Here is a 10,203-nt window from a genome sequence, read left to right on the forward strand (position 1 = left end):
ATATAGGTTCTAGGATTGCTTAATTAGTTTTATTTATTCCTATGGTATTACATGGTGCCACCAGGTAGCATGGGCGTACAATAATACTGCAGACGTCACGCGTGTGTTAGCGATTTGGTGTCATCTTGCTCTTGCGCGCGTTGGCTTTATTGTACCAACTAGTGTAGTTAATAATTATTTTTCATTATTCTAATTTGATAAATGAAAAATGAAAGTAAGATTTACAACAATTGATATTGTGGCAGCACTTGCTGAAATCAATCTTAGGTTGGCTTAAAGTGTTATGATGTTGCTATTTAATATACATTTTTCTTTAGAAATACCAATCAATTTTTTTTACATTCTTTAGATTGGTTGGAATGCGAGTGAATCAAATTTATGATGTAGACCACAAAACATATTTAATTAGACTTCATCGTTCTGAAGAAAAAGCTGTGTTGCTATTTGAGTCAGGCATAAGAATTCATACCACAGATTTCCAATGGCCAAAAAATCCAGCTCCTTCAGGCTTTTCTATGAAGGTGACTAAAATAATTTCTTTCAACTTAAAAATAACTTTTAACTATTATGAAGTACTAGCTGAGAAAACACTTGAACAACAAGAGACTTGAAAAGGCACTACAAGTTGGTCAAGACCGAATTATAGATCTTCAGTTTGGAACTGGAGAAGCTGCATACCATGTTATTATTGAGCTATATGATAGAGGGAACATTGTTTTATGTGACTATGAGTATGTCATTTTGAATATCCTGAGACCACGTACAGAAGGTGAAGATGTAAGGTTAGTTTTTTTTTTTTTAGATAACACACTTACCATCTCCAAATAATTAAATATTTTTTCATGCATAAAAATTAAAAGATTTCTTGTGAAAGAAAAATATCCCATGGAAGGTACAGCTGTGGAAGATTGTATCACTAATACAGAGGTGTTGCAAAGCTGGTTGGTTTCAGCCAAGCCTGGTGATAATTTGAAAAAAATTCTTGTTCCAAAGACATGTATTATTATTATAATTATTTGTTGCTGTTTCAGTAATGCCAATCTAGTACTCTATTTTGTTAGGTTACGGGCCGGCTCTGATTGAACACGTGCTACTGGAATTTGGTTTTCCTTCGAATAGCCGAATTGGAACGCAGTTTGATGTTACCCGAGACCTTCCCAAACTGCATTTGGCATTAAAATCGGCTGACACCATCATGCAAAATATAGGAAACATTTCCAAGGTATGACACGTGATGGTGTTTTCACCAGTCTTGGCTGCAATTCCTATAACTTGTTCTCGTTTATCCACCTTTTTTACGGAATATCGAAGGTAGTATACGTAAGTCAATGGTAGAAGAATGGATATACCATTTTTAGAATATCTAAAAATTGCGAATTCAGTTCCTTTCTGCATAGGGTAAGCCATCCACGGTAACAGGTGGATAAATGAGCACAAAGAATACATCTTTGCAGACACGACTGCTGTGTATAAGCAAAAAAAAAAAAAAAAAAGGAGGCTCAACTGTTTTGCTTGATAAAGTTCTTGTTTTTTGTATTTAAAAATAGGGGATCGTTATTCAGAAGCGTGAAAGCAGGCCATGCCCTTCAGGAGAAACTCAAGATTTTTACACTAACCAAGAGTTTCACCCCATGTTATACAAGCAGCATGAATCACATCCATTTCTTGAGTTACCTAGCTTTAATCAAGCAGTTGATGAGTTCTTTTCGAAAATGGAAAGCCAAAAGCTTGATCTAAAGGCAGTACAACAGGTGAACCTAAATTTTGTGTTATATTTATTTATTTATTTTATCCTGGAAAACACGAATACAAGATTCTGGCATGTATGTACTTTTTCCAAAAATAATTGCAGGAACGCGAAGCTATGAAAAAGCTTGCAAATATCCGAAACGATCATGAAAAGAGATTGGCTAACCTGCACCAGGTCCAGGAAATCGACGAACAGAAAGCACGGTTGATTGAGATGAACCAGCCCTTAATTGATCACGCGATCCAGGTCGTTCGTTCAGCCTTGGCTAATCAGATTGCATGGAAGGAAATTGAAGAATTGGTGGCAGAAGCCACTCGTAAAGGTGACCCTGTTGCAAAAACTATAAAAAAGTTGAAGCTATCAACGAATCACATCACTCTTCTGTTGAGGTTAGAGTTTTACACATTTAAATATGTTTCCAAATCAAATAATATTTTTAGCAAAATCAGTTACATTTGCTTTTATTCCCATAAAGCTATCCGTATGCAGACGGAGATTCCGATTCTGATTCTAATGAATTGAACAAACCACAACTGGTGGACATTGACTTGGATTTGACAGCTTTTGTAATAGCCATGACTCGATTATCACAAAATGTCCGTGCTTTAATATTTTGTTTTTTCTATCATAGGCCAATGCCCGCAAATACTTTGGTGAGAAGAAAAACGCCTCCAAAAAGGAGCAAAAAACAATTGAGTCATCACACAAGGCTTTCAAATCGGCTGAGAAGAAAGCTAAACAGACACTAAAAGAATCGGCAGCCATAGCAACGATCCGAAAAGCACGTAAAGTTCTTTGGTTTGAAAAATTCTACTGGTTCATTAGCTCAGACAACTATATCGTCGTCGGTGGCCGTGATCGCCAGCAAAATGAGCTTTTAGTAAAACGCTACCTGAAAGCCGGAGATGTTTACGTTCATGCTGACTTGCACGGAGCATCGAGTATCATTGTTAAGAACTTTTCACCATCCAATCGTATCCCACCCCGTACTCTGCAAGAAGCAGGACTGATGGCAGTTGGTTACAGGTAGGCCCCCAAAGCTAAACTTTGCTTAAACGTTTTTTTACGTTATGCTAAGTGTTCCCATGTGTTTATTCTATAATTTATTCAGTGCTGCTTGGGAAGCAAAAGTGATGACTACAGCCTGGTGGGTGGAAAGCTCACAAGTTAGTAAGACCGCTCCGTCAGGAGAATATTTAACAACCGGCTCTTTCATGATCAGAGGGAAGAAAAATTTTCTCCCTCCTTGTCCGATTGTTCTTGGATTCGGTCTCCTTTTTCGATTAGAAGAAGGCAGTGTTGAGAGGTAACTAATAGCAAAGGAACGGCTTTTTCTGTAATAATCTCTAAATCTTCCATTTGATAAAGGCATTTGAATGACCGCAAACCCAAAGCGCTAGATGATGAAGCACCTAGTCTTGACATGGAATTAGCGGACGAACATGTTTCTTGCTCAAGTGACAGTGAAAGTGATCAAGATGAAAAGAAGGACTATGAAAGATGTAAAATTCGTGGCAGCATTTATTCTATTTTTATTCGATAAGCATTAATTTAAATTAAATATTATAGCCGTCGAAGACGCTCGTACCCTACTAAGTTTGTCGCACGTTACCAACGAAGAAGAGGTGGCTTTCCCCGATACCATTGTCCCCATGAGCACGTCATCTTCAGGCAACCAAAAGGCAGTGAAAATTTTAAACGAAGAGGAAGCATATACCATTATCGGAGATGTACCAACCGTTAATAAAGCTCAGTGGGAGGGAAAAGGAAAAGAGGAATCAGGCAAACCAAATCAGCTCTCAAAGAAAACATTAGACTCGGGTGATCAAGAGAAGGAGGAACAGAAAACTCAGCAGTCTACGGCGAAGCGTGGCCAAAAAGGAAAAATGAAAAAAATAAAGGAGAAATACAAGGATCAAGACGAGGACGAACGACAACTAAAAATGGAACTTCTGCAGGTAGCGGGCATTTATTTTTTTTATTTCTTCTTTCAGTTATTACTAGTTGAGAACAATTTACTCATGGCATCCTTAATGATTCCTCGTAGTCTGCGGGTCCGGCAAGAGACAAGGGAAAGAATAAAAACAAAAAGAAAGGCAAGAGCACAGAAATTAAGAAACAAGCCGCATCAAAATCTGCTGTTTCACACCTGCAAAAAGAAGCAGTTACCGAAGAGACAGTTCTCGTTCCAAGCGAACAGACTCAGCAGTCAACGATGCTGTCGGTGGAACAAGTTAAAAATGTAAATATTTTCAAAACATACCCTTTTGTTCTTCTCTATTGTCACGTTTTTTGATTTATTGTCAAGGAGGAAAATGCTGAAGGAGATGGGATAGAGGAGGATGTCGATCAGCCCACTATCACAGATACTGATATTTTGAATGCGTTGACAGGAATTCCACATTCAGAGGATGAATTGCTTTATGTCATCCCAGTTGTTGCACCATATTCAACTTTAATGCCATACAAGTAAAGATGTCCCTACAATTATTAGTACTCAAACTAGTGATTCCTAATTAATTGTTTTTCCGTCCAGGTTCAAAGTAAAAATTTTACCAGGACAAACCAAACGAGGAAAGGCCTCTAAGACGGCAATGTCCGTTTTCTTGTTAGATAAAACGGCAACAAACAGGGAAAGAGACCTGATTAAAAGCTTGAAAGACCAAGACATTGGACGTAACTTCCCCGGACGAGTAAAGCTAGCCGTACCACAATCTATGAAACCGAAAAAATAATGAGCATGCAAGCTAGGCATGTTTACACAAAATCTAAGTTCCATAAAATAAACATATGCCATGCAATTGAAATAGCATGTATAAAGCTGGTAAGGCATAGAAAGTAGTATTTAAGCTACAAATTTATTGATTTAGAGATTTCTTCATGTACACTTTAGCGATGCAAAATGCATTATTGGACTTTGGCAGAGGTGGTGGTTGTGGAACGGTAACTGAAGTTCTAATTTCTTTTTCTTCGTGACATATGGATTTATCGGATTTTGTGGGAATTTTATGTTCTTTAGCTTGGGACAACTAGATATAGAGGAGTAATTATTATGAGGCTAAGAGTTGAAAACATAAATTTTATATGGCAGTACCGAAGGTTTCGAAGGAGATGGACCTCCGCCATATTGGGATACCGGTTGACAAAATTCATACCCCAATTTCTGATAGAATTGCTGTTTGTCATGTGTGGAAAGCACTGCTGTTGAAAATCCTAATTTTACTGCAAGTTTCTCACATTCTTCCATCAGTAGTTTACCAAAACCCTTTCCTCTGTTGGCTGGATTTATCAGAACTGCCAAAAGATGTTTTTGATTGAGATGATTTACATTCTCTAACTAACATAATTTTACCAGATTCAATCATACAGCTTGCTGGTTCAAAAGGTAATCTTGCAATTTTTGCATGACCTATTACATCACCTTTACCTGTGGTTGTGTTACTGACCATTATAAGTGAAATGGGAAGGTTAGGGTTTGAGCTTTCAATTGATCTCAGCCTAATAGAATGTTCATTTCTTCAAGATATTTTAGAAAGCAACCAGACGGAAAATTTATTGAATCCAAACCTTGCAGTTTTACTCCTGGGCCATTCATCATTCAAGAGCTTTATACAATCTTCTATGGAATCAGGTTTATCGTGGAGGGCCACTATCATAATATTGTGATTCTCCATGCTGGGGATACAACCCCAAAATTTTATTGTATAATCTTTAACAGTTCAGCACAACCAGGTATCAAAAGAGCTCACAACATTGACTAAGCTGTGCCTTTCTTATCACAGGAAAGCAAATGAAATGTGTACTATACCAGCCAAATAGGACAAAAATAACTTTACAAAAAATGTCTGACAGTCCCAACTAAAAAAAAAACCCAAAAAAACCAATAACCTCAACAAAAACAAAAGACCACCCAAAACTTGAAACTCAAGATTTTAAAAAACTGTAAATTTAATGTAGAATTAAAAAAAAAAAACCTTAAAAAAGGTAAAAACACTAGAAGTAGAGGCGCTGTTAATCACCTTTGATCACCAATTCGAATAATTTTTATTTCATTTTATACGTTAAGTCACTTTCAACGTAACATAAAATATTTTAGGCTGTTTATTTATTTACAGGAAATTTCATAGAAGCGAAAAAAGAAAAAAAAGGTAAATATTTGAACAGTAGTTCCGGAACTGCTCGGCAGGAAACTTTGACATAATGTGTCAGACAGGGAATCGGAGTCTGCTAGGATATTTCCGATCTCTTTTTCTCAGTTTTTCTGAAATATTTATTTATTTTTTAAAATGTTTTCATTGGCTTTATTTCGAATGTTGTCTTTTTAAACTCATGGGCATTATGAATTTGAAAAGTAAAAATTCATCAAGAACTATGATTTAGATAATCCCGAGGTAAACTGAAAAAAAGTTGTCTTACATAACCCAGATGCTCCCTGTTTTAGATATGGGCATCAGCTTGTCTTCCTATATACTTGTAGCTTGTACGGTAAACCTGCAATGGAGGACCTGCATTGACATAGTGTCTGTGCGGTGTGACGCATGGTTGCTGTCATGACGGGGTTCCTGCTATCTGTATCGTATTTCTGTGGTGTCTACGGCGTAGACCATATTCGGCCATATCCTACAAGGCAGCTGCAGCTATGCAATAGCACCAATGATAATACCACATCAACTGCGTCACTTAACGGGATTTTCCACACATCAAAGTCGCGTGGAATCCCATGTTAATTGGGAAACGGGAGAATTTGCTGATAGACGAGCGAAATAAATTTAACTGCTCGACACCTCGAAAACAACACGTTAATATTTTTATGTCGTTTTACTTCGTGCCTATTTACGATGGGAGAAAAGTTGGCGTTTGTCAGCCAACTGTACTAGTAAGGAATAGATCTATAATATCCCACAAAAAACAGTTTTCTTTTTTGCTGAACTCAAATCCAAGAATTTTCACAATGGTGCGAACGAGAGCTTGGCAAGTGAGGCAGAACCTTGCTTACCTTTACTTAAATTTTTTTAAATCTTAGGTTTTATGAAATAAGAAGAACAATAATAAACAATAATATGAACAGTTTATTTGAACATTTTGAGAAAGAGGTGGATGCAAGTTGTGTAAATTGGTCATCCAAAGAGTTTGAAGGATAATGTGATAGAAAGGCACACTCAATAGGTGAAGAAGACACAGAGTGATTGGGTCGCAGCTGTTATACACATTGGATTCAGGTGGTAAACAAATTTTGTGTAGTAAATGGACAGTAGGTTATCAAGAGGGTATACTTTTCCTTTTGCATGTTGGCTTTTATCCCATACACGTAGAAACAGTTTTCTTCACTACATCTCGGGCGTATGGAATATACGATAATGAATACCATGTCATGGCTAGAAACTGAATAATGCAGAACAACAGAGCAAGCCCACTCTTTTTCCACTAAAAGGGAAAAACCTGATAATGCAATGCACTTTCAACTAATCAGTGGAGCAAAGATACTTACCAGGAATGCTGACAGAAGAGTAAGAACGAGGCAAACAAACACCAACACTGTCGCCACTACTCGGGTAGGAGAAAACATTTTTTTGCACTGGTTTAAAGGTCCCATCAAAAAACAAGTACTACAACAGAAACATAATTTAAAGGTATAGAATTTTAGGAAGCATGACAAATCAAATATTGGTGTATAACATTACCTGACAAGTGCAATGATATTTCCTGTGGTGTAAAACACAGAGAATGCAACAAGTCCTCTACTGCCGAAAAACAAGCAAACTGAGCCAATAACAGAGAGGATAATTCCAATGACAAAGCAGGCAATAAATCCTTTTACACGAGTCCCCCATCCCAATGATGAGGAATCAACTACCTATATGGTAAGATAAATAACTGCAGTGCTGATAACTTAATTTTTTGATTATTCAGTAAATTTTTTTACCTGTGCCACGAAGCCTCTCTCTTCATCCTCACCATCGTTCCCGCTAAGCGCACGTCTCAGTTTGTCCATCATTCGAAGCAATTGATCACAATCTAATAGCTTGCTAAGAACACAGTTATACTAAGTGTATATGTTATTAATTGTAACAATTGGATAGGGCGTACACTTTGACGTTTCACTTCAATATCACTAGTCACGGTTTTGGTACCGCCAGTGATGACAGGTGTTGAACGTATCAAGTTGTTTTCACGGTCGACAGATGGCCAACACTGCCATGGTTTTAGTGTCAACAACGTGAACCAAAAGGAAATTGAACGCTGTCCTTTCTTAGTACATACAGTGTCTACCAGCTCGCCGAGACTGTGTCAAGTGCGTTCCGGTTGTTTCAGAAAACCATCATCACGAATCGTGTTCAGTTTTAAGGAATCAGCATTACAGGACACGAGCTGAAGGTAGGTGTAATTCTGTGACTTGTAGAAAGCTCAGGCCTTGCCCAAATCCCCTGAAGTTCGTCGGGCATTTTGTTTGCTGTTTAGCCTTGTTATTATTTACCTCACATCCTAAAAGAGGAGCTCTAAGATGGCGAGGCAAGAACAATTGTAGCGACTGGGTATAGTGTTTTTCCATTACCAGTTGTATTAATTTTCAATGGAGCTAAGATACAGCTTTCATTTGGTGACTTTTGTTGGAACTTGGATGTGGTGAAAGATGATTGACAAGACTGTGGAGGCGTAGAATGCTGCTCCCCCCACACGCCCAAAATAAGACCAGGATGTAATTATCTTGGGCGAATTTTTTATCTTTTAACAGCTGTTACGATAGCGTTGACAGATTGCTTATCAGGTGACCGGAAAAGCTATTGAGATTGTGTTAAAATTGTATTTCCGATTAGGTTTATTGCAATGCATTGGCGAGGCGGAAATCCTTGAGCTCCGTAACCAAGGTCAGGATAGAAGAAGCAGCCAAAAAAAAAGTATTTATTTTGAAAATTCTGCACAAGGGGAGACTGGCATTTGTTGAGCAAAGAATTAGTCATACAAATGGCACTCCCTTTTCATGATTCTCCATTTATCTAACTGGCCATCTCACGGCCAAAAAGGTTTCATTAGAAATTTTTATAATTAGAAAAGATGCAAATCTGTACCCCCGCGTCGAATTTAAAGGAGGTTGTTTGCTAATCGACATTTCGTGATTTATGATGAATTAATCGTTTCACAACCAGCGATCCTGGTTGTTAACGAAAAAAATTAATTCGTCGAGATTGTTTTGTTCATGAAATCGCCAAACAAACTAATAATAAGATTTCGTTGACGTCAGATCCGCTTGAGAATGAAACGTGAAAAGTTTTTCTTGTTATTTTGCCCCGACGGGTTCGGAAGCCACTATACTGCTACTAGTAGTGATATATTCTTTCCCTTTTTTTTTTTCTCCTTCTTTTTAAGAATGGAAATTGTAGTTTCGATTGACGGTTACGACCTGTTTTGATCGGGCAGGTTTTCCACGTCTGCCGCATTCCTCTTCGCGGCTCACGCACACCTGTCTACACACACGGATGTGCACCGCAAGAAAAGGAACCTGGGAAAAAAAAAAAAATTGCGAAAAACATCCGAGACGTCTCGTAAATTCGGTCGTCAGTTGGGGAAAAATGTTTCACGGTTCCCTCGTTCAATCAGGTGTTGTAAAGATAGCCTAGAGCAAGGACAACAAAAATGATTCCCGGAGACCCGGACTCGGTTTTCACCAATGACGTCAACCATTCAAAGTCATAGCCGAGAACTAGAAAGCCACCGCATTTCTTTAGCTCTTTCATCGTCTTCTTCTTCTTCCTTTTTATGAGTTTAGATCGATAGAGTTGCGTGCCCAATTGAACACGAACTTTCGCCCCTCACTGTAAATAGACACGCAGCCAATGTGGTAAGACCCACAAGTACCTCATGCATCCTTGTTGTAACCCAGTTTAAGAAATGACCTCCCGCTTTCGAACAAGGCTTTTGATAAAAGTTACAATTATCTTTGGCGATTAGTAAGGATCAGGATAAGCGCAGTCATTGTTCCTACTGATTAAGTACGCTATTGCGTTTTTGACCATCCCAACAAGAAGAAGAAAAAATAATAGAAATTGCAGGTGCCGCTATTATTATCTTTTAAAAAATATATACGCAATCGGTGTTTTCTTTAAAATAGAAAAAAAAAGAGAAAACATGGCGACCCGGATGCGCGCGGTACCACGGTCGTGCTTACACACACACACACGTAGACAGACAGACACGGTACAGGTGAAGCAGCTGTTGTTGTGGCTTGTATCCTTTTGCCAAATTTTGTTTAAAAAGAATTCCATAGTAAGCAGAAGAAGAAGAAGAAGAAAAATAAGAACTTTTTACAGGCGAATGGCTGTATCTTTTCGTTTATGTGTTTTCGTTTTGCAAAGTAAAAAAAGTTCATAAAAAAAGAGACGATAGAGGGCAAAAATGAGAGCGTCGCGTCTATCTCTGGAAGAAGCAAAACAACAACAACAACAACAAAAAAAGAT

At 37.9% G+C, this 10,203-nt stretch overlaps 3 protein-coding genes across 5 annotated transcripts; 1 reads left to right on the plus strand and 2 right to left on the minus strand.

The window, feature by feature from the left end:
- Positions 1–73: 73 nt before the first annotated feature.
- On the plus strand, positions 74–4,670 carry LOC116919940 (nuclear export mediator factor NEMF). Its single transcript, XM_045172748.1, has 16 exons — positions 74–267; positions 350–521; positions 580–782; positions 861–997; positions 1,062–1,222; positions 1,548–1,751; positions 1,853–2,139; positions 2,226–2,316; positions 2,382–2,776; positions 2,862–3,056; positions 3,119–3,252; positions 3,320–3,708; positions 3,798–3,992; positions 4,059–4,219; positions 4,287–4,574; positions 4,644–4,670. Exons 1-15 carry the CDS (start codon positions 209–211, stop codon positions 4,483–4,485), a joined length of 2,982 nt encoding a protein of 993 aa, XP_045028683.1. The 5' UTR covers positions 74–208; the 3' UTR covers positions 4,486–4,574; positions 4,644–4,670.
- On the minus strand, positions 4,590–6,665 carry LOC116919947 (N-alpha-acetyltransferase 80). Of its 3 annotated transcripts, XM_045172749.1 has the most exons (5): positions 6,167–6,665; positions 5,318–6,011; positions 5,103–5,266; positions 4,845–5,044; positions 4,590–4,779 (listed from the first exon to the last, which is right to left on the minus strand). In XM_045172749.1, the coding sequence occupies exons 2-5, from the start codon at positions 5,422–5,424 to the stop codon at positions 4,609–4,611; spliced, it is 642 nt and encodes a 213-aa protein (XP_045028684.1). In that variant the 5' UTR covers positions 5,425–6,011; positions 6,167–6,665; the 3' UTR covers positions 4,590–4,608. The 3 variants fall into 3 exon arrangements, with proteins under 3 accessions (XP_045028684.1, XP_032781871.2, XP_032781872.2); XM_032925980.2 differs by having other exon boundaries at positions 5,318–6,665; XM_032925981.2 differs by having other exon boundaries at positions 5,103–5,248; positions 5,318–6,649.
- A 136-nt stretch (positions 6,666–6,801) lies between these two features.
- On the minus strand, positions 6,802–7,914 carry LOC116919948 (vesicle transport protein SFT2B). The gene is made up of 4 exons (XM_032925983.2): positions 7,674–7,914; positions 7,432–7,604; positions 7,239–7,356; positions 6,802–7,174 (listed from the first exon to the last, which is right to left on the minus strand). Exons 1-4 carry the CDS (start codon positions 7,743–7,745, stop codon positions 7,046–7,048), a joined length of 492 nt encoding a protein of 163 aa, XP_032781874.2. The 5' UTR covers positions 7,746–7,914; the 3' UTR covers positions 6,802–7,045.
- Between the last annotated feature and the right edge of the window lie 2,289 nt (positions 7,915–10,203).

The sequence above is a fragment of the Daphnia magna genome, linkage group LG4 (genome assembly GCF_020631705.1).
Source record: "Daphnia magna isolate NIES linkage group LG4, ASM2063170v1.1, whole genome shotgun sequence".
Lineage (NCBI taxonomy): Eukaryota > Metazoa > Arthropoda > Branchiopoda > Diplostraca > Daphniidae > Daphnia > Daphnia magna.